The 24,987-nt window shown below is 31.1% G+C and overlaps 3 protein-coding genes across 3 annotated transcripts; 2 read left to right on the forward strand and 1 right to left on the reverse strand.

Moving 5' to 3' along the window:
• Positions 1-4,016: 4,016 nt before the first annotated feature.
• LOC148628224 (uncharacterized) lies at positions 4,017-6,453 on the reverse strand. The gene is made up of 3 exons (XM_088584896.1): positions 6,408-6,453; positions 5,770-5,836; positions 4,017-5,232 (listed from the first exon to the last, which is right to left on the reverse strand). Exons 2-3 carry the CDS (start codon positions 5,816-5,818, stop codon positions 4,451-4,453), a joined length of 831 nt encoding a protein of 276 aa, XP_088441022.1. The 5' UTR covers positions 5,819-5,836; positions 6,408-6,453; the 3' UTR covers positions 4,017-4,450.
• Positions 6,454-12,706: 6,253 nt separating this feature from the next.
• On the forward strand, positions 12,707-15,062 carry LOC148628225 (uncharacterized). Its single transcript, XM_088584911.1, has 3 exons — positions 12,707-12,799; positions 13,456-13,521; positions 14,216-15,062. Exons 2-3 carry the CDS (start codon positions 13,473-13,475, stop codon positions 14,965-14,967), a joined length of 801 nt encoding a protein of 266 aa, XP_088441037.1. The 5' UTR covers positions 12,707-12,799; positions 13,456-13,472; the 3' UTR covers positions 14,968-15,062.
• A 4,305-nt stretch (positions 15,063-19,367) lies between these two features.
• Positions 19,368-24,397, forward strand: LOC148628226 (uncharacterized). Its single transcript, XM_088584856.1, has 3 exons — positions 19,368-19,493; positions 22,964-23,031; positions 23,511-24,397. Exons 1-3 carry the CDS (start codon positions 19,459-19,461, stop codon positions 24,302-24,304), a joined length of 897 nt encoding a protein of 298 aa, XP_088440982.1. The 5' UTR covers positions 19,368-19,458; the 3' UTR covers positions 24,305-24,397.
• The last annotated feature ends 590 nt before the right edge of the window (positions 24,398-24,987 follow it).

A 24,987-nucleotide genomic window follows, 5' to 3' on the forward strand; every position in this document is an offset into this window, starting at 1 on the left:
ATTTTCTTGAAACAAAGCTGATTTGAGGCAATCCGCACAGAAATAATTTCAAGTGTTTTATCATAAAACCCAATAGCCATGTTAACTTACTGAAAAAAAAAGATATTACTGAGTTTAAGTACTAATCAGGGTGCCTTTCCAATATTAACAGCCAAATAATACTTAGACACTACCGCAGGATGAAAGCATGCATAGAGTATGTGGAAAAAAGGGACAAAATAATACGACACTTTTCGATTCATTCTCCTCTCGCAATATAAGTTCGTGTGAAATAAGGTATTTTGAAAATCAGCCATCTGATGCTGAGGAGAGAACGTAATACGACAGGGGACTGAAACGTTCCGGATACAAGTCTTCATTTAAATTACACCTGTTAATCATTACACATATTACATCTGTCTATGTATAAATGCTTAAATACATTTAAACAATATACCCCCAAATTCAACTTTAAATTTTAAGTTTTACAAAATTTGACGAGGGTAACTTGGTGTGTGAGACAGTGCGCCTTAATGTAATTATATAGTGCATCCTTACTACGGTTTTTTCTTAACGTTATACGAAATAGGAATTAACAATATTACTCTGACTCTTGTAATATTATTTTCTCGGTGTCACTAAATGAAAACTAGACTGTTGGGTCGAAAACATATTATAATAAAGAGCAGTAGTTGAGTAATATTTTCGTTACTCAATGATATTGGGAAAATGCCTATTCCTAACTTATTATAATAGTATGTCTTTCGTTTTAACTCTTTGTTCCTAAAAAAATCAACTTAATACCGAACTCATGAATAAGTAAATTCAAATATTTGATAACCTTTAATTGTAAAAGTGATATATGTGTTTTATATAAATGAACGTTAATGGCATTGGCAATCGAGAGGATGAAAAATTCTGATAAAAAAACTGAATGAAAATCATTAAATATTAATATATGAAATTAAAAATTGACTGTTTTCAATAGACTTTGTTACTTACATGAGATTGATGTAAAATGATGAATACAAACGTTCAAACGAGTTGTTTCCCATACCCTAGGTCTACCTTCTTAAGCAACATCTTTTTTTTAAATCTAATAGTTTTGTTCATTTGAGATAACTGTCGATAAAACATTACATTGAAAAGAATGTTTAACCTATTGATTAAACAAAATGCGATCTATTCATTTAATTTCCGGAATGTCTGGAAAAAGGAGAATCATGACATTTGCCAAATATGTTTTTGTCAATCATTTTATAGCGAATCCAATCAGATATTTTAGTGTCTATTTAATGTTTTGCAAGGTAATTTACAAGATAAATTGCATTACAATCAAGATGGTCAATGACAATTATAGTGCATACATATCATTGACGTCGGTAACATAAACAACATCAATCGTATGTAATGTTTCAAAGTAGTTCTACAGGAAATGCACTAAATCGATAAAAGAAAACTACCTATATCCCCAAACAAGTATTTTCATGAAATAAATTTCGATTCTTCGAAATTAAGTTAAACGTGCTTAATGTGTATGGAATGTTTTGCGTGGTAATCGACATTTTATAAAAATTTTGCAGTATTGTTTTCGTTTCCGCCTTTTTAGTACTTAAGGAAATACACTTACATTGTACTTCAATAAACTATTACTACCTATTTTCTCATGCAATTATATGTATAAATTAAATAGCAGTTTGTTTAGCATCAACTCATGTCCGTTGCAAAATGCCCCTTATATTCTTGACCCTCACACTGCTATCTAATGAAGCCCAATTTTAACAGTTGTATTTAATTTAGGCATACCTAAATACGGATCATCCAAACAGATTTATATAATTGATCACATGTTCACTCTTTAATCTGATCAAAACAGCTTGTTGTGTTCACTAGACCAGTCATTCTTTGCTGTTAGAATTTCGGCATACTGTTGAGTGTCTGTCAGATGTATTATCAGTATCATTTTATTCGTCTCATCACTGACTGAGAGTGGGAATCGAATTCAACATGCGTATATGACGAAATGCCTTGAAACACGAATACAAAAATGTCAAAATTTGCTTTATGAATATGTGAGGTATTTTTTAATTTATTAATATATACATATACATTGTTAATATACAAAGCACTTGCATATCATGATGTAACACAAGTGTTAAATAATATGCATCTGGAATTTCTAGAGAGAAGTCAATTAAAATAAATTGTTCATACCACAACTCATATATTTACTAGAGCTTGTCGAGACTTCGCGGAATTTTCTTACCGTGCTCAGAATTATCCTTCTAGTACAGGGTTATGATGCTACAAAATAATGTTATCACTACAAAATGTTTATGATCGTTATCATTTCTATTTGTTATAATCTTCCTGTAATGTCACGCTAGATATTCTTTTCAACACTTATTTTTAAAATATCTTATTAATTGATACAAATTATATCAAAATAGTTTACAATAGCATGACATTTTTTTTCAATTTGCTAAATCAAAATGGTCTTTGGCTGACTTGTTATATATTGTGTCCTTTAGTTGTTCTGTTGGTATTATATCGTAACACAGCTTTAGAGAAATTGTATATGACAAAATTGACTGTCTGCTTTATCATATCAATTTGTTCTGTATTTTAAAAAAATGCTTTTCTTAGTTTTAACCACTCATACGTCTAGTGATTAGTGACAAAGTATTAGTGTGTAACGAAAAAAAGACAGAAAATCCTCTGGTAAAAATGAAATAGGAATGTAAAAGATACACATAAAATGATTGCACATTATTGGGTTCAACACAAACTTTTAACACTGTAGTGATTTGGTTTTGAAAAAAAAACTTCTTTTAAATAACAGCATTTAGTGAATCAGTAGGTAGATCAATGATATTCTATACAATGAATCTCCTCTTAATCGGCCAGCCACGCAATTCGATAAGTCGGTCGATTAAAAGGGGTGTCATGTTTGTTAAAATATTAAGATCAATTATTTTCTTCCTTGTCATTTGAATCTTTCCCGATACACTTTGTATAATTGACACAGTATATTTTTCTTGTAACATATGTTTCTGTAGTATACATATATTTTCTTGAAGTAAATACTATATATGTTCCGTTTAAAGTTTATTTCTGTGATAAATGCATCAATTATTCGTAAAATGTAATTGGCGGTACATCAAACTTTATAACCAACAACAGGTGGCACACTACGTCTCTATTGTACAAAAACAGTCTTTCAGTTTAATGCTTTTTTGTAGTATAGTAAATCTGACTTTTTCCTTTCTAGTTGTTCTGATATATGATTTTGAAATGTGCTAGTGCGAAAAAATATTCAACCTTTTTTTTTCATTTTATGCTTTTTGATTGTATATTAAGCAGATGAAACATGAAACGCTCCAGAAAAAAAAATCATTTCACACCACTTTTTATTTTGTTAGCCCCGTTTTATTCTAATAACCTCCCAATAAGGTTTGAATCTTCTTGATAGACGATTTCAACTGTCCATATATATACGCTTCGAATAGTGAAAGTTTAAAATGTTCTGAGGCCGGATTTTTTTTATTGGTACAGAAGTATAAGTACATATAAAATTTGAAACGTAATTAAAAATATTATTTTATCTAATTTCACTGTTTTAAGCTTCCAATTGCTTTGTACTATTAAATGAGTTTTTGATCGATTTGTTTGATTTGATTAATTTCGTTTCGTTTTGATTTCGTCTCGCAGTTTATAAATACCCCTACGTTATTGGAGAATTCTGATTACGTCATTCAACTGTTGACTGTTTTGGTCATCTTTATCTTGGAAAAAGCTACGATTCAAGTTGAATTAAATTCTCGAAGACAGCTAGTGTTTTTCCAGACTGGTTTTGTTCGCAATATCAAAGTATTCGTCAAACGGAGGTACAATAATGCTATTTCAAAGCTCATAAATGAAAATGCAAACCGGATATTGATGCGTAATGAGGTCATTAGTATAGTGGACCCATTTGATGATATGACTATTTAATCTTTCAGATGGAGCGTACCATAAAACTAATGAATAAATCAAAATAGAAACAAAACAAAAAACTATTTTAAGGAATTTGAACATCAATGTTTGTTATCTATATGTAAATAGCCTTTACAATTTAAAAAAAATAATGCATATTTAGTAAACAAAAAAAAATACATAACTTATATAAGTTGAAATACTATTTCATAGTAAGATGCCGTATTGCTTACTACTGTTTAACATATTCAATTGTTCTTTTCAGTCTTTAATCTCACGATTCTTTTAACTCCGTCCTTTTGTGAAATCATTGACATTAGTACAACTTCATTGTAAATGTTTTTGATCATTAACATGTCGATTAAACAAAGACTTATTCATATATTGAAAGGAAAACGAATACTTATGTTGATTTAATATTACATTTAATAATAGTACAAAAGTAATAAATATCACAGTATCATGTAAGATGAATTTAAACCGATATAACAAATGTTTATCTGGAATAGCCACTGGATTTACTCAGGCGACAAACTTTATTACAACCAACATCGATGCAGACTTTGTTTCCAAAACAATCATCATGTCTGTAACATTCTTTTATACAGTTACTTCCAGTACTGCCAGCAAGTGACCCTCTGATGATTCTAGATCCAGAAACACCAATGGTTCCACCTGAAATATCTCTTCTGACACCAGTATCTAGTACGTCAATCGTTCCGTCTATTGCTTTGACGACACCAACAGATCCTCTTCTGGAACCACCATGTCCAACAGTTTTCAGAACGACTTGACTACCTAATCCACTATCGCTAAGTACAACTGGTGAATCTCCCAACGCATTTCTGTCAGTAAATACAACCGGTGAGTCATCTAATCCACGTCTTCTGGTAAGTACAACTGGTGAGTCTGCTACTCTATTTCTACCAGTAAATACAACTGGTGAATCCCCAATTCTGGTTCTATCATCAAGAACTACTGGAGCTTCACCTAATCCAATTCTGCCTCCAACGAGTTTCTTAATAACAGTTGTTCCATCAATGTTACCTGATACTACTTTACGAAGGACAGGACCTCCTCCAATGGATGATTCGAAACTAGTAGAACCTCCTCGGCGAATCACAGTAGTTAAACCATCATCAAGTAATGAAGATTGTCTACGTAGAACATTACCAGATGATCCAACATTTAATAGATCAGACCCTCTTAAAGTACCATCGACAGACGAACCGATTATTGAACCACTTGAAAGCTTGATGTCATCTTTTCCACTGTATGCTGTAAGTATAATGGAATATGTTAATGCGTTGAACTCATTATGCTATTATAAGTTTCATGATTACACATCTCCGTTCAATTCCGCAACTGGGGTTTTAATTTTAATGAGTAGCAGGAATCGCTGTCTGCGTCATTCCCCTGCTTTACCAGATTTACTTTTGTAATGACACCAGCATGTTTTTATCTTGAATACATGTAGTTTAAAAATCTAACCCACTTGTTTGTCTAATAAGATCGTGTTGGCAACAAGTGCAAAAGATCGCCAGTAGGGTTTCCCTGAGGAGTCATACCAACGGAGCAAAAAATGTGAATTCAATCATTCCTGCAGGCTGTTGCTTTTGTGTGCTAGCAAATTAAATTTCGATTTACGATATTGGTAATTTAAAACAGGATGTTTTATTCTATAATAAGCAAAGTTTCTTTTCGAATACAAATTCATGCATTATGTTTTTATGTATATTCATTTTTTTTTCAAATCTGTTAACAAACAAATTTATGTTTTACGCATTAGTTTTGAATTATCAATGTATAACATACCTTGAGCGGCCACTGCCAAAGTCATCACTATAAAACACTTGATTATCATTGTGAACTTCAATTAGGCCTAAAAACAAGCAACAAATATGAACAATTACATTAGCTTTAATCTTGAGTATATGGGATTATTATATAGGGTAATCAAGGGAACCAAGGTTATGTCGATAATCAAAAGAATGTAATCCAGGGATAAAGACCAGACATGGAAAACAGAAATACAACAAAGAACATAGAGTAACTAAAATCATGCATTCAATTTATACTTTAGATTTCATCGCATAAAGCGTCTCAATTTCCTTTTATTTAATTTCCTGATTCAAAATGAGAACATGCGTCAAGTAAAACAAAAGACTTAACTTCATCCTTTATAAACGATGAAAGATTTTTTTTAAATAAAAGCTTTGTTAAAAATAATGTGATTCTTCCATTTGAGTATTGTTATTTTCATAATATGTTCACATACAAAGAGCTAGTTTTTGGGGTAAGTTAATGCAAAAACAACGTTAATAAACAAAGATCAAAATGGACAAAAATGTCAAAAGCTGAAAATAGTTTTAAAATCAATCTACTCTTAAAGATGTCAAAAAAAAAACATTTAGTTTGTTCCAATTGTAAATAAATATTTCTTCTTTTCTTACCTGCTTCCTTTGAATTATTTTAAAAACTATACAATTTTTGTGCTTTCACTTTTGACGACCAATGCTTATATAGGAATAACCCGGCCGGTAAACGTAGGCATTCACCACATTATGTAAATCATGTGGTTAAACATTTACATTTTGATCTTTTAATGTTCAGCATATTTTGAGGCAATAAAAATTAATAGTACACAAAGTTGTTGTTGTCATTATATATTGAAAAATAATGCTGAAAGGTATTTTTTTTAGAAATACATATTTTTGTGGTTTTTATGGTTACCATAGAACTAAAACTACTAGTCGTTTTTACTTGTGATGACCTTACAAAACCCACGAACTAATTCACTTTTTCTTAAATAACGACAATTGATACAAACGAATAATGTACGTCAACAGTAAATAAAATGTTAGTTGATAGATATGTAGACAAAAACAGCATTTTGACTTGAAATAAAAACTTTATACGGATGATGTTATGAATTTTTTAAAACACAAGGTTTAGCCAAGGGTTTATCCGATTCGTACCGATTTTGTATATCGTTTTTATTTCTAGCCATATATTGTTAGTTTTTTAATACTGCTATTATAACCTTTTTTTTTAATCAAATTAATAATTTATAGAACGTGTTTGTACACTTCTTCCCCACTACAGGCCCCCGATATTGACGCTACGACAAACATGTAGTGCTTGCAAGGGTAGGACATAGACGGAACAAAAGTGTTATATATTGCCACTGACCGTGTATCATCAATTAATATATTGTCAATGCATTTTGATTGCTTAAATTGAACGATTGCAGTATAAAGAATATCATGGCGTCTGCCATACCGAGGAAGTTTCATCAACTTTACAAATTTGAGATATTTAGTTTTTCTGTATTACAAGCCAGTGGGGTATGACAAAATGTTTGCTGTCATCTGGTCGTCGGTGTAAGAGCGAGCTGCACAGACGTTTATGTAAATGTTGATTAGCTAATGGTTGAGTATACAGCAACAAAACAATAAAACTACCATTACTATCTTCTCTTTTGAAAAACAACTACCTCAATGTTTTTTTTCTATTTTGAAATAAGCAGTTAAAATTTTCTTTACAGTAGGAGTGATAGAAATATCACAATTGTAATGAAATGCGTCTACTTTATAGAAAGATCAGAAAGAAAGAATATCGTTTGGCTAGATCCTTCAATCTCAGTTTCCGCTATATAGATGACGTATTATTTCTAAACAATCCTAATTTCGGGGATTTGATACATCGCATCTACCCAAAAGAACTTGAGATAAATGATACTACAGACACTGTGAAGTCAGCCTCATATCTTGACCTACACTTAGAAATCGATGGTAAAGGAAAACTATTGACCAAACTTTACGACAAACTTTTCATTCAGAATTGTCAACTTTTCTTCCAACTGTGGCAACATTCCTGCGGCACCTGCGTATGGAGTGTTCATATCACAACTCATACGTTATGCCAGAGCTTGCCGAAACTACGCAGACTTTTTGTATCATGCTAGAACTCTAACAAATAGGCTTCTGGAACAGGGTTATGTTGCTACAAGATTGAAGTCATCACTACAGAAGTTCTATGGTCGTCATCATGAACTCGTGGATTCTCCCAGTTCTTAGTACAGACTGGGTGAGTCATTTACTTTTGTTTGTTTGTTTGTTTTTTGTTTTGTTTGTTTGTGTGTGTGTGTGTGTGTGTGTGTGTCTATTTTCTCTATTATCCATTCTTAGCCCTTTGACTATATTCTATAAATGTCCGCTCGATTCTTTGTTCAATTGTATACTCTTTGAAAACTAAATATTCATATTTCAGAAACGCAAAATTAAAATTGTCAATTTTCCATTTGTAGCAGTTTATTTCTTATTTCTTGTCGCCGCAAGACTTAAAAATGTGTAAAATGAGAAAGTCGTCCATCGTTATAGTAATCTACAACTTGAGTGTCAAATTGTTCTTGTGTGTTCTTTTTCGAATGGCATCACATATATAACTCGGTGGAATTTTCTTGATAAACAGTAGATGCATTCCTACCGATGCAACTGGTCCATACTTACATACTTACATCATACACGATATACTAATATCGTTTTGGATTATTTGAGTGCAGGGTTTTTTTTCCTTTTAAAAAAAATTACATTACGCCTAGTCTGATTTTTACTGTCACAAAGCTCACAAAAATGAGAGCTTACAAAAGGAAATGACATGATTCGGAATTCCCAACCCCGCCTACTTTTAACTTACGATATCGGGATGTCTGTGTTATGATATCCCCGTTCGTAAGAACCAAGTTTTATGAATATTCAGTTTGAAATATCCATTACCTTTATGTTATACTATATATAAGAATGAATAACTGTTTTGTTTTCGTAAGAATAATAGTAAATGTGTTTTCCACACAGCGGATGCATTCATAGTAATGTTGATTAAGTTTACATCACTATAGATGTTTAATTGTCATCATCGCAATATGATTAATCTATCGCAGAAGTGGGACAAGATTTAACATTTTGCTGGCTTCACATTCAATTCAACTTGACGTTCAAAATATTCTACTGACTTGTAATATGACTGGTGCCTCTCAGCCGGGCGTGTTCTGCATCCAGGCGCCTGCTGTAACTCTCATTGTTTTTGTTTTGTAAGAGTTATTTCTTTTTGTCAAGTTCTACAGTTGTTTTTATGTTTACAGTTGTTATCTCGTTATCATCAGTTTTAAAAGATATTAAAGTTAGTATTTTGATGAAATAGACCATTATGAAATATTTGTCTTTAATTTTAGTCTCTATGTAGTATTATATATTGTGCTCAGAGTCACGCAATGAAAAGGGTAACTAGATTTTTATGTTCGGAAATATGTTATAATTAAGATCAGTGGTTGATCACTACTTTCGATACCTAACAAAATTGGAATGATAATGTGTCATTTAATTTTACCTTAAAAGGATTTGAATGTATAAATATGAAAAGATTTCACTATTGTTGTTATTGAACTAATTGTTTTAATGAAAATGAGTCATTATAGGCAATATAAATGAGATTAAAATACGTCATTCTTCGGTGACAGTGTGTTCGATTTCGTACATGTTCAAACCTTGTTCCAGTTACGTTATGCACAACAAATTTTGCATTTTGACTGAGCATAGTACGGTTACAGCATTAACTAATCTTACAAGCTTTTACTTGTATTTATTTCAATTTTAATGGATGTCAAGTAACGAAGATAATAATTATATATAAACCCATGAATTAATAGATTCAAATTTAATAAACCATTAATTGTAGAGAGTGCGTTGAACTACAAGATAAATTACATAACAAGAAAGGTCAATGACATACATTATTTATACATAACATTGACGTAGTTCACATGAAGAACATTATTTGTGTGTACTATTGCAATTAGTACTGGAGGAAGTACACTATATCAATGGAAAACTACTACCTATTTTTACAAAGAAGTATTTTTATGAAACCAATTTCGATTCTTCGAAATTTAGTTAAACATGCTTAATTTAATATTATGGTATGGTTTGCGTGGCAAACCACATTAATTATTATTTTGCGGTTGTTATTTGTTTCCGACTTTTATCTTGATAATGTAAAATTGATACATTGAATTTTTCATTCAAAAGGCAAAAGAAGAATAACATTATAAAAAAAAAATAATATTTAACAATAACAAGTGTTGTTACAGGGAACCTGATGTTGACATGGTTTGGATGCTATTAATGAGTTTGTTGGTGTAGTTTTGGAAAAAATATGAAAACAATTTCAAATAAAATGTTAAACATAAAAATACTTAATACTTAATTAATAAATCACATTTAAAAAGAAAACTAGGAAAATACACGGATAATAGCTTTAATATTTACACAAAAATGTGTGATACTAGTCTACAAAAGAAACTATTTAGCTTTTTTTTCAATAACAGTTAAAACAATTAAAAAAAACTTTACCAAAAAATAACTGCAATATTTTTAATGTTATACGTAACACAGTATCCAGTCATTACGTCTAAGACAATTTCTGAAACAAATACGGACGGATAAAAAAATATCCGGAATTGTAATTTGCTTATTTGAGAGGGGAATAATTGCATTTTTCAGCTGACTCGATGTTCTCTTGTAACGCCGATCAGTTATTCTTCGGGTAGTATTTTCTGCATTTATTGTAGAGTTGTGCAGCGTAGAGTACGTATCTTTGATAATCGTTTTACAACGTCTAACGACGTCTGAGGCATCATTATGTGAGCAAAAAAAAGAGTCAAACGTGTTATCAGTCGTCATACTTTTATTCATACTATATGAAAATGATTTAGACGTCAGCGTGCGTCGTCCCACTTTGAGCTAGTCTTATAGACTGTTCATATTTAGATTTTAAAAACTGTTGCATACAGTACTTAGTTTTGGTTCAATTTTTATAATTAAAATGGCAAATTGTTTACCTATTGTAGTAACCCTGATATTGACACCTAACAATTTGAATATTTTAACAGTTCACAGCAAACTCGACAACCGAACGGAAAAGTAGCATTCTGGATAATCATCCTATCAATTTGGAACATTTTCTTAAATGGATCAACAGATGCTTTTTGATCCCGGACATGTTCTACAAAAACTTGTTGGATATCATTCGACAGACTTTCTTTAACAAAGAATACAGTTATTCTTTGAGTTAAACTCCACACTCTCTTCACTACCTATTTTCCAATGGCCCTTTCAAATTGTTCATCTTTTTTTCCAATTCGTATTCAATACCGTCCCATACTTAAAGAGTAATCAGAGGTACCATGATTTTAGCGGAAATGAAAAAAAAGCAATCCAGGGACAAAGAACAGTCATGGAAAACAGATACACACAACAAAGAACATAAGATAACAAAAAAAAATACATTACAAATAACAAAGTTAATAAAAACTTCAATGAAGATGACACTGATTTTTGATTGACAACAATTTCTTGTTTATCGTTGTCTATCTTCAAACAATCAAATAAAAACAAAGAATACAAGAGACGTTCCACATACAAAGTGTAGAAAACAAAATAAAATGCAATAACATATGCAAACTGAAATTAAAAAAAACCTGACAGGACGTAATTACTGAAGCACTTGCACTGTGAAATTCTTTAGAATATCGAGAGTGGCATCAGATGGTCTATAGGTAAGCGTGAAAAAGCAATTGGTAGTGTTAAAACCAATACTCAGTTTAAATAATTCATTTACACTCAGATTAAAAATTCTCAGATTAAATATACCAGATGTGAATTTGGACATTTTACCAGGAAACATTTTCTTGATAATTAACGCTTTTACACTTAATTTTCGAAACGAGACTTGAAAACTTAAAGTTTTGTCGTACACGTATATGAAGAGATATCAATATGAAACACAAAAATGTGAACTATTTTTGACGGATGTTTATGATAAAGAAAGTTGATAATTACTTTAATCTATTCGGAGCTTTTGTACAGTCAGGGACAGTCGTTTGCAAAATATGAGCTCATCGCTATGTTAAAAGGCGTGGCCCGGAGAAACGCTCTTATACATTTTTAAAAAGAATGGAACTCCAAAAAATGAAGTTAATTTATTGACAACCTAAAACCATGTTATGTTTTGAAAACGTGTGTGTCACCCTTACAAGGTTTGTGCCTTACCAGTTAACCATCATATACAAAGTATTGTTAAACGAATGATGATAAAACACTTTTACTAAGAACTTTCTGAATTGATTTTTAGGTATGTTAAATAGCGTATTTTTTTCCAAAGTGGTTAGATTTTACAAGGGGGGGGGTCACTCAAAGGTACTTTAACCCCGGCGAATTTGGTGGCATTGTCCCATTTCAGGATGTTCTGGCCTCTGTATGTATTGTTTTTTGTTTTTGTTTTTTGTTTTTTTTTTTCGCCTTCATTTAATTTTTATGTTACTTGAGTATAAAGGGGCAACTTGTTCGCTGTAATTGTGTACAATTATGTTTTGGGACAGTCTGTCCTTTGGTGTGGGGGTTTCTACCCTAGACAATGATCCTGGAGTATATATATATATATTCTTTAAATTGAGAACATATCAACGACCTCAAACATGTACATAAAAATTACGTAACTAATGATTGATATGTTGCTTTGTTTACAAAAGAGCATACTATCAAACCATATATCATCATTTTGTATTATGACGCCAAACATGTTGTGTATGGTAAGACATTTCGTTTCCTAGAAGTAGGCTGAACGTTATAATTCAGAAGGTCAACCTGTCAGTGTTAAACCACATAATTTACATAATCTGGTGAATACGTTTATTTCCTCATCTTGAAAGTACTATATAAGTCTTGATCATCAATATCAAAAACACAAGAATTGTAAAGAAGTCAGTAGGAGTAATCGAAAGATAAAGGTAAGAACAGAATATGATATTCTTAGGCATCTGAAAAAAACTGAAATGTCTTGTTGTAACTCGGTACAGAATTTCTACCTCATACCATAACCCACACTCCATAGAATCTCCATTGCATATTTCTTATCAATAATGTATATATTATCAAATTAAATTTTATAAATATGTTTTATATATCAATAAATACTTTAAAAAACTAATTTTCCCATCCTCCAAATTCAAAATACCCATTCCCCATCCCTATTGAACATCCCTCATTTACTATCCCCCAGATAACCTAGAATGGTAAGTTTTTCCAATTCAAGTGCTGTATTTTATTCATTGTTATTCATTTGCGCTTAGTTAATAAATGTTTAGTTTGCTTGCATTTCCTTGATAATTAAAATAGGCTGCTTTTCAGGAAAACAAACTTAAACATCTGTTTGGGGAAATATTTTATTGTTTAAATTGCACATTGTTACTTTTGTACTGGTTTAGACTATTACATTCATTTCGAAGCAGGGAAATTTATCATCGTAAATAAACAAAAGATGGGAAATTCTTTTACTTTAAATTAGACTTTTTAAATGCCTAATATAATATATATATATAAATGTTTCTTCTTGAAGTTTGATTATTTATCTGAATCAAATAATTTATTTTCATGTTCTTTTCAGGAATCATCTTTAACAAAATGAAACACCAGTGTTTTATGTTGATGACTTTGGCGGTGGTTGTTTCGGGTATGTTATACAATGTATCTGTAATTTTTACTGATTTCTGCAACATTTATTGTTTTTAAGATAACTAGAATTGTGAATAAACATTAAAAACATTGTAAATAACGATTTATTCGAACACACAATTTTTAGTTTACTCTAGAAGAAAACAGCACACCTACAAAATGCAAAATCCTATTGAATACATAGCTGATAGTGAAATAAAAATTAGTATTCAAGGATAATGCTTGTTTCATTATATCTGAAACTCTGCTGAATGTCACCTTTTCTAGGACGCATTCGAAATTCATACAAAATTCACTATATGTTTACGTCACATAATCGTGCTTTTTCTCTAAAAATGATACTTTTATAAAAAAAAATACTATATAATGCTATGTGCCAAAGTTACCTTATATACTAGTTTTTATTTGAAAAAGAAATCCGAAAGTTTATTTCAAGATGAACATCAATCATTTCATAACAATAATTTTATTTCCTGTTTTTTGTTGTTTTTTTTTTTTGTTGTTTTTTTGGTTTTTTTTTTTGGTTTTTTTTGGTTTTTTTTTGGTTTTCTTTTTGTTTGGTTTTGTTTTGTTTTGTTTTGGTTTTTTTTTTCAAAAAAAAAATTAGACTCAGCATACAATAGTAACTGTGTCTGCATGCCAAATAAAAATAACATTATGAACTTTAACCATTTAACTGAATATACTTACAGCATACAGTGGAAGTGATGGCAGCAAGGTATCAGGTGATCCAATCATAGCATCTTCAGTCGATGGCGTTTTAAGAGGCTCTGATCCTTTAGATTTTGGATCTTCAGGTGCTGTTCTAAGGAAAGGATCCTCATTACTTGATGATAGGTCAACTTCCTTTATAGGTCGTGGAGAATCTTTTGGTTTCGAATCATCTATAGGGGGACCTATCGTCCGTAAGGTAGTATCTGGTAACATTGATGGAACAACTGTTATTAAGAAGGTCGTAGGAGGTAGAACCGGACTAGGCGAATCACGAGTGGTACTTGATGATAGAAACAGAATAGGGGATTCACCCGTTGTATTTACCGGAAGAAATAGAATAGTAGACTCACCAGTTGTACTCACTGGTAGACGTGGACTAGGCGATTCAACAGTTGTACTTGACGATAGAACTGGATTAGGCAGTCAAGTTGTCCTAAAATCTGTTGCACATGGTGGTTCCCGAAGAGGATCTGTGGGTGTTATCAAAACAATAGACGGGGCTATTAGAACAACTGATGTGTTGGATGCTGGTGTCAGAAGTGGTATTTCAGGAAGAACCATTGGTGTTTCTGGATCTGGAATACTAAAGGGAGCACTTGTTGGTAGTACTGGAAGTTCTTGCAGACAAGCATGTTACAGAGATGCTGATTGTTTCGGTAGCAAAGTTTGCGTCACTGTTGGTTGTAGTAGAGTATGTCGCCGAAGTGAATCCAATGGTTATTCCAGATAAACATTCAAAGTTCTGGTCAAATCATCCAAATCTACAGACTATTGTGATACGTTTTTTTACCTTTTTACGCCAATAAATGTTTTACTTTATCAAAATTGCTGTTTTTAATTAATAATTCCTTATATCCTATTTAGAAGAGCAAACGACGTGTACCCTACTTGTGCGCCTGGTCCATACTTTACATTTAAGTAGCGTCCGAATTGTTCATTCACTTTTCTTTGTATGTACGTGTTGTTTGTGTTTTTTTATGTTATTTGCTGTGTTTTTATCATCTAGGCTTTATTTCGGGATTATTTTTATTTAATTTCCGCTATAATATTGGTTTCCTTAATTATTCTTAAATTATTATTGTTGAAGGAAAAGAAATACTTTAATATTAATATTTCGATACCTTCATGTATAAAACCAATAAAAGTTCTTGTTGAACAGATGTTTGCTTTCTTCAATATAGAAGTTACGTTGTCAAAAGAATTTGATTGATCGATGTGAAAATGATACGCCCGTTATGTTAGGTGAAAGTTCAAAACCTTTAACACCAACAAAACTTCCGCACAGATGGTGGCAACAACTGCTAAACATGAGGGGTGGTGAAAGCCTTATAAAACTAGTTTAACCCAACCTCAGTTTTCAGTCAAGAGATGTTAGCCATAAATGTGTCGTTACATTTGTTTTTAGTTTAAATTTGAAAAATTAACATCGTAAATGTAACCGTGGATGATATCACTTTTGATGTTGGGGCCTTTCAGAGCTTACTTAAATATGTGTTTACACCTATTGGTGATTTCTGAAAGTATTTACTATCTTGTGTTGTGATTAAACGCTGGTGCATTTATTACGTTTCACCACATTCGTACTTTGTTAAAATCTTATTTACAATTTTAACTATATCCTCGCTTTCCTGGGAATTTTGGTCTACAATCACATGCACGTCAACTGCGGCAAAAATATTCAATCCATGGGCTGATGATAATGGTATATTAAACTAAAAAAAAAGGGAAAAAACTACAGTTAGGAAATTCAAAATCGTCTAGTTTGTGAAAAAAAGTTTTGATTTACAGGTTTTTGATTAGGTAGGAAGCAGACGAAGGTTTATTAGTTGTGCCATTATTTTCAGATTAGTTTACTTGTAAGATCAATAGTATGTATTTTTTTAAGTTTAGTTAAAGATTATCATCATCGATATAACGGTAATTGAAATGGAAAACCTCGGCTCGTCGCTTTTCTTTCGTTTTTGCATTAGCCTCAAACGAAAATGCAATCCATTCGTCAAAGAGTGGCACACAATGGTCTGTTGTAGCAACAAACTCCGCGAAAACTCCCAGAAAAAAATATTGTTGACTAGGAATTGTAACAACAATTCACCCGGGGATTTATTTTAAGAATTGAAGGGTTTTTTTAGCTGAGTCTAGAAACGATATGATCTTGTATCCCGCTAATTTGCCTATAAATATTGCTTTTTGTCAGAAGTGTGGAAGTGTGGTGTACAAAGTAGAAAAAAAATGAACAGTGCGTAAACGTGTGATCACATTAAGATCTTAAATGTTACAATTGAGTGTACTCTCCTTGTGCCGTGATCAAGTTTTAGTTCTTTCTTATGTGCGTGTTTTTTCTTATTACATAATGGAACAACAGACAAAGCAAAGCTTCATCATTCAAATGAAAAATCGACCCATACTTCCTACAATTAATTTATAGGAAAAGAATGCAGTCAGACTAAATTCATCACTTCAATATTTTTCTACCTCAGATTGTTCAAGAAACAATAGTTTCCAATTTTTCAATCAAATTCGAATTTAAAATAAAATGAGCATGCGCAACTCGGTGCTTTAAGTAGCAGTCTTTGTAAGAATTATGCAAAGTCTGTAAAATGTGTAACACCTCAATTTTTTATTGTTTGTATTAAGTTGCTTTACTGTTCGATATGAATGAAATGTATAATTATTCATTCCAATCTGCCTGCTCTTAGGAGCTAATCCACATCAACAATCCAATAGTTTCTATTGTAACTTAGTGTCATTTACAGGGTTATCGCCTTCAATTTTGTACAGTATACTCTATATGATTTTTATCTTCTATGTACAAGGTTTACACGAAAAGCTGTATGATAATTTCTGTTTATTGTTTGCATGATTCTTATGTGGAGTGCTATTTAAGTACATCCTTCTAGTTTTTAGAGTAGGGCGCTTTTGTAATTTTATTGTTGTTTTTGTTTCTGTGTCTATTTCTTTAATTATTGTGAGTTTTTATTGGGTTTGTCTGTTTTTTTTCTTATTTCTATATCTGAATCATCCAATTCCTGCGTCTCGTTTTAATCATTATTTATTTCCATTCACTTAATGTACGTTTTTGGTAGTCATTTAAATCACGTTTGTTGCGTTGTCGATGGAAAAAAAATCAGAAAATAGACTTACATTTTCACGAAATTTATTTTCAAAAGTAGAAAAAACAATATATATAAGTACAGTAAATTTCCATTGCTTCTTTAGTAAAACATATCACAGTATAAAACCATCGGATTTATAAATCAAACCAGGCAAGAGTTATTTAGAATAACCATTAGATTCAGATCGACGACATACTGTACTACAAACTTTGCTTCCAAAGCAATCCCTATCCTTGTTACAAGTGTGTCTACAGTTACTCCTAGGACTACCATCAGATGATCCTCGGATGAATCCTGGTCCTGAAACACCAATATTTTCAATAGACTCAATGGAATCCAATACGTCAGTTGATTCGCCATTTATTGTTTTCACGACGCGGACAGAGTTTCTTCTTATATTCCCCCTTCCAATAGTTTTCAAGACATTTTGACTTCCAAGTCCACAGAAAAAAAAGACAACTGGTGATTCATCTAATCTACTTCCTCTAGTAAATACGATGACTGGTGAATCGACCAATCAGTTTCTATCATTAAGAACAAGTTATGAGTCTTTAATGATTCTTCGCCCGGATTGACCTCCGATGACTTCCTTGACCACAGTTGTTCCATCAATCTTTCCTGATACTATTTTTCTTACAGCAGGTCCTCTTCTTATTGATGTTTCAAAAACAGTTGATCCACTTGCCCGTGTTATTGTAGTGGGCATTGCCGGCTGATCTAATACTTCCTCTGTTAAGATCAGAACCCCTACCAAATAGATCAACTGACGATCGTATTATCGGGCCACCAGAAACCTTTATAGATTTTTTTTCTACGTAACCTGAAGCATGATTTAAAAGATCAGCTACATTTGTATTAGTACCTTTGGAGTGATATTTCATTCTCTAAACAAATTTTATTATTATAAACATATTTGTGTTAAAACTTTGTATAAATGCTTTTATTGTATATTTTCTATCATATAAGTAAATCGGGTACATTTTGAAATAATATACCAATACAGGGAAATTGTAAGTTGAAGCCGGACTGAATATAAATATGGATAATTGTCATATGAAAGGGATTTTTTGACGGTACTTACCTGAAACAGCCTTAACCAAGCACATCGCTATAAAGAAACTAGATACATTTTTTTTTTCAGATATTCTGTAAAAGGAAACAGTAAATGGTAAGTGAGAGTGTTAAATATTTATCATTATATTGAGCTTCTTCAATAAACTATTAAAGAATAATACCATATTCTACAGAGTACGAATGACAGAATTGTTATAGCCAGCCAATTATCTTCGATCACATTTGCAAGATAGTTTGAGAAAATTTAGATGGCTATAGATATATTTTTTATTTAGTTTACAACAATTTTATTTGTTAAATCTACAAAAGGGATAGGACACAAGTTTTACCAACTTATGCAGTCTTCTCCCATCAATAATATACAATGCATATATCAGAACATTAGAACATTGAGGGCACGCATAAAATCATTATGAATATTAAAAAAGACAATTCTGAATTAGATTTTACAAGACAATGAAGAAAAAAAGAAAAAGGAAAATCAACCATACATTGAAAAATTGAAAAATAAAAAAAACACCAATACAATGAAAAAATAATTTTAAAAAAAAGTTCAGAAATATATGTACAAAACTGAAGAGAAACATAAAGTGGACAGGTGGATGCGCTGTTCTTGTGTGACCCTGGTTTTACCGCCATAATAATATTAGGTCAGAAATATTTTTGACCTTTTAATAAATATGAAGACACTATAAAAAAAGTATATTTTCTTCGTTCGTTAGATCAGTACTGCCCCTGATAAGCAGTGAAACATCCATTCTTAAAGGAATTAAGCATAAACTCTCGAATAGTGTAATACGTTGAGAAATTTGAATTGCAACCTATGAATATAAATTAACTATTTTGGATACTTCAAAATCGATTCAGGAAGGTTTTCCCACAAAATAAGTTTTGGAAGGACACGGTCTTGATTCTTACTTGTCGTCTTTTATTTCAGATTGTTGTTGATTTGTTGTGTTTTAAATAAAAGTAGTTAGGTTACATGTGCTAATCGACAGGCGGACACGAAAACAAAACCGCAGATAAATTAAAAAATGGTTCGCCAGGCAAATCTTAAGCTTCATAACAGGTATGTTTTTTTCTGTATTTCTTAAAAAAACAATTGTTTAATACATAAACTTGGTCGTCAAAAATGAATTGTACGAATTTGTTGAAAATGTTTATTTCCTTAAGAACTTAAATACCGTTGCACATCAATTGTGGTTGTTATTTCATCTACACATAAACAATGTATGAATGCTTGCTGAGGGCAGTTGTTTATTAGTTAAACCTGAAAAATATTCATTGGTAGTAATAAACTAAAGTGATTTGCAAAGTTTAACTATTGCTTAATGTCATTTTACAAAAATCATTATTCAATTTCCCTATAAATAGATAATGCATAAATGAAATAAAATATGACTTTTGATGCAAATTTTTAGTGTTATTGTTGCACTTATTTTATAGTTAAAGATTTAAGCGCTATCATCTATGATAGTTTTGATAATAATACTGAATATTTCCAATCTAATCAGCATATGCCTGTTTTGTGCATTCTAATTTGTTGTTCACCTTTCATGACCTCAGCGATGACAGATTTTAAAACAGTGTAAATTCCATGCGCATATTTTAAACAAACAAGGCTACTGTCGCTTCAACAAAAGATAGTACATACTTTATTCCATTTATTATAGACATTGTATATTTAAAACAACAATTATGAAAGAATATGGTTATCAGTTGCCCCTATTTGCAATATCATTTTCGGGTGTCTTCACAAAATGAGTCTGCAAGAGAAAAAAAGATATACTTATTTCAGATAGTGTGGGACTATTATTATAAACATTAAACATTGTTTTCCAGAAATTATGGATATTTACAATCGGACCATTCATTCACAAACCACTATAAAAGTTATAATTTTCTAGAAAAACAGAGTTTAATCCTAGTATAAAACTTAATACGCGCGAGAAAGGAGTGTTAATGGTTGTTTTATCAACTGAGTCCACTATACTTATGGCCAAAAAAAGTTCTAATCTTTTTGTTTTTGTTTTTTGTTTTTTTGTTTTTGATTTTGTTTTTTTTTTTTTGTTTTTTTGTTTGTTTGGTTTTTTTTGTTTTGTTTTGTTTTTGTTTTGGTTCTTTTGTTTGTTTGTCCGTTTGTTTGTTTGTTTGTGTGATGTCATATTTCCCTTATTTACATCAAGGCTATGTGCTGACGCTTCGGTATGTTTTGCCGATATCTCATACTAATAATGTCATTGTTTAAAAAGAAACATCAACGACCTTTTTCAAGACAATCCATGACTAATGGCAAAAATATTGACACCCAGTTTGATATACCCAATTTGTTGAAAAAAACATCCCACAGGAGTCAGGATGCAGTTGTAAACATTTCCTTATAGATTTAATTCTAAAAATATAAATAGTAGTTTATATGAACTTCCATCTCTTAAAGTTAAATAGTATGGTACTATTTCTCTTACTTAAAAGGGGTAAATGGCGAACTCAATTTACATTAAAACGTCATTCATTTGAACAATTTAGATGCTAAAATGATAGTATATTAGTTGTAAAAAGGTAAAGAACGATAAACACAAAACAATGTCCATATCCATATTTAAAAAAAAAGGTTAAATTAGTTTTATTGTCCTTGGCCCGTTATAAACATAAAGGTTTTTACCAAAAACAGTGTGCAAAATATACATTCAATAATGTTACAAAATATATTTTTATCACATATGAACACATGAAAAAAAGAAATATTTTTACATTGTTTAATTAAAACAGTATTTTTATTCAGAGTTTTTACATTTGTCTTCATTATAGTAATTGTGAATACATTTGAACGGTTATTGATGTTTTAATGTTCTGGTGCAAAATGTCTTTTAAGCGGTTTCTATTTTAATTATTTTAATTTTGATTTTGTTAAATATATTCACATTAAATATGAACGCTTATCTAGATTTTTATTTTTGCTTTGTTTCCATTGTTTCAACTGGAGAGAACGTAAATCAGGCGAAAATTACGCAATGCATGTTCAAAGTGTAACAAAAATTCATCAAAGTAACAAAATATACGCACTAAGCTAATACACCCCTTTATTGATATTGGTTTTTTTATAAAACATACCGTTAAGTTCCTTTTCCCTTTAAAATATGTATTTTGTAGTAATTGTTTCTAACCAATTGTATGGTATAAGCGTTGCTAAATTATTTACATAACGCAAGAGAGTTCTACTTGTTTGTAGCACTTCCCTTTTCGTTACAATATTTCTATTTGAATTAATTTAAGACTTTGCAATATATAGTTCCCTTTCTCACAATATTTGATAGACGGATACTACCAGCTGAATATTGTCATGAAATACTTCGGAAGAGGCATATGTTTGTATTGCAAATTGTAACGTAACACGTTCAATTTGAAGATTCGACTTGTTTTTTTCTATTAATTTTTATCATTGTTTTTTTTTCTTCATACGCTAGCAAATATAACATTATCAACGCCGAATTTCAATATACTAGATTGATAAACGAATCAGACTGAAACATCATTATCCATGTCATGTAATATCATAAAAAAAAACATATCGGACAGTATCATTGCTGATTATTTGTGAGGGAACCTCAAAGATTTACCGGCAAGATATTATTCAGCCTTTTTTTTTTATTTTTTTTTTTTTTCATTTTTAATGTAATAATATTTTCAGAACTTATTTAAAAAAAACACTAAAACATATACATCTATAAAAATATAAACAATTCAGGAATATGTATATCTTAATAGAATATGGCATATTTCAAAACATAATGTAATGTCAACTTATTTTGCATATCTAAACCACAAAATTGGAGACCGCTCGAAAAAAATCTGCAGTACAAATAACTTAAAATGATAATGTCAACAAACAATTTGTGTACTTAAGATTTTTATTTCCAAGTGGTGGGCTGAACATTTCAATTTGAAAGGTCAGTCTGTTAGTGTAAAACCACATAATTGACAAAATGTGATAAATGCGAAAACTTCCCAATCTTGAAACCTCTATATAAACCGTGATCGTCAATATATTAAGCATATACACATTGTAAATCAGTCCTTAAAGGGTATTTGAAAAGTAAAAGGTAAGAAAGGAATATGTTCATTCTTAACATCTGAAAGAATATGAAATGCAGATTAATTATTTTAAGCATAGGCATATAACTTCTACATGCTGATCCTTTTAGCTATTCTATTAAACGTTTGTCAGTCTATTTGGATTGAATAAAAAGTTCTTTATACGTAAAAAAACAATATTCGAATTGGACACTTGTGTCAGTTTTTCTATCGCATCTATTTGAAAAATTTGAAATTGTTCTGTAAGGTCATTATTGGTATTTATTTCGGCCCTTGAATTCTATTGGCAGCAGTTAACTTTAAACTATAAAATTGACGAGAAGAATATGTTTTTGTCATTAGATCGAAGTCACGACAGATAATATCATACACATTAATAGTACAGATGATAGTCACTGTTATTCAATTATATTCTTTAGTGTCAAATTACCTTATTTTGCATTTCAGGTCTTTTCAAGAAGCAAAAATGAAAAACCAATGTTTTATGTTGTTGACTTGGGCAGTGGCTGTTGTAGGTATGTAATACATCGTATTAATAGTTTGATACTTATCTTTTCAACCTTCATTATTTGTTTGTAGAGTAAAAATAATTATGAATTAACATAAAACTTATATATCAACATGCATATGCAAAGAAGAATACTCATTTTACAGCATTACAAAACACACAAAAAAATCATCTTAATTAAGCGCTATCAAGAATTTGGGTTTAATCGAAATAACAGTTGATATTCAAAACAATACCAGGAAAATTAGTAAAAAAGAAAATCTGCTATAGCAAGTGAATTATTCTGTGAAATATTTTCTTCAATGATCATTTTTAGTTCATTTATCGACAAGCTATGACTGTTGTAATAGGAATCTGTTCTTGTGATTTTAATATCAAGGTTATATTATATTTTTAATACTTACCTTTTCCAACAGAATTTAAACTTTTATTTTAAAACATAACACCACGAGTTAAAAAATAAAATATGATCGATTATTTTTACAGCATACAGTGGAAGAGATGAAATCAAGGTCTCAGGTGGTCCAATCATAGGATCTTCAATCGATAGCGTTTTGAGAAGATCTGACCTTTCAGATGTTGGGTCATCTGGTACTGTTCTAAGAAGAGGATCCTCATTGCTTGATGATAGGTCAACTACTGTTATACATCGGGGAGGATCTTCTGGTTTGGAATCTTCTATTGGAGGAAAACCCATTGTCCGTAAGGTATTATCTGGTAATACCGATAGAACAACAGTTATTAAGAAGGTCGTAGGAGGTAGAAATGGAGTGGGCGAATCACGATTAGTGCTTGGTGATATAAGCAGAATAGGGGATTCACCTGTTGTACTTACCGGAAGTAGTGGATTAGATGACTCAGCAGTTGTACTTACTGGCAGACGTGGATTAGATGATTCACCAGTTGTACTTAATAAAAGAATCGGGTTAGGCGATTCACCAGTTGTATTTGACGATAGAACTGGATTAGGCAGTCAAGTTGTCCTAAAATCTGTTGGACATGGTGGCTCCCGAAGAGGATCTGTGGATGTTATCAAAACAATAGACGGGGCTATTAGAACAGCTGATGTGTTGGATGCTGGTGTCAGAAGTGGTATTTCAGGAAGAACCATTGGTGTTTCTGGATCTGGAATAATAAAGGGAGCACTTGTTGGTAGTACTGGAAGTTCTTGCAGACAAGCATGTTACAGAGATGCTGATTGTTTCGGTAGCAAAGTTTGCGTCACTGTTGGTTGTAGTAGAGTATGTCGCCGAAGTGAATCCAATGGTTATTCCAGATAAACATTCAAAGTATTGGTAAAAAAATCCAAATGTACTGATAGTTGTGATATGCTTTTTATTACCTTTTTTATGCCAATAAATGTTTTACTTTATCAAAACTACTATTTCTTTTTCATTCATATCCTTACTAAAAGCAGAGGACGCTCCAAGTTTCTAGTGGAGTCCGAGTTGCTAATTTACGTTTCTTTCTCTGTACGAGTTATATTTGATTTTTTTGTGTTTTGTATGTGTGTGATGTGTCTGCTTTCCCTTTTCAGTCTTTATTCCTGGATTATGATCTTTTTCGTTTCCGGTAGAATTTTTGTCCCCTTGATTGTTCTGAAATCAGAATTGTATAAAGAAAAAAAAAATACTTTAACCTTAATATATCTGTAAAACTAATGAAAGTCTTTGTTGTATAGATATTAGTATCAACAAAAATAAATGTGTTTTGAATAATCACACCAAAACTTTTACAGCAGATGTAAACAATCAAAAACAAATCACACCACAGCAAGGAATTTATTTTTGTTTCTGCTGATAAAGCTGCATATAATATGATTGTTATTTGTCGTGAATTTTATACTGAAATTCTACCCAAAAAAAAGTTATGAATTCACCAACCAACATTCCTACTGATTAAATTTCCAGAAAGTGAAATTGTGTACAAACACAAACTCGTCGCTACGCTACCTCTTAACAAG

Source organism: Perna viridis, chromosome 1 (assembly GCF_037379345.1).
Source record: "Perna viridis isolate PV_CMFRI_1.1 ecotype Kerala chromosome 1, ASM3737934v1, whole genome shotgun sequence".
Taxonomy (NCBI): Eukaryota; Metazoa; Mollusca; class Bivalvia; order Mytilida; family Mytilidae; genus Perna; species Perna viridis.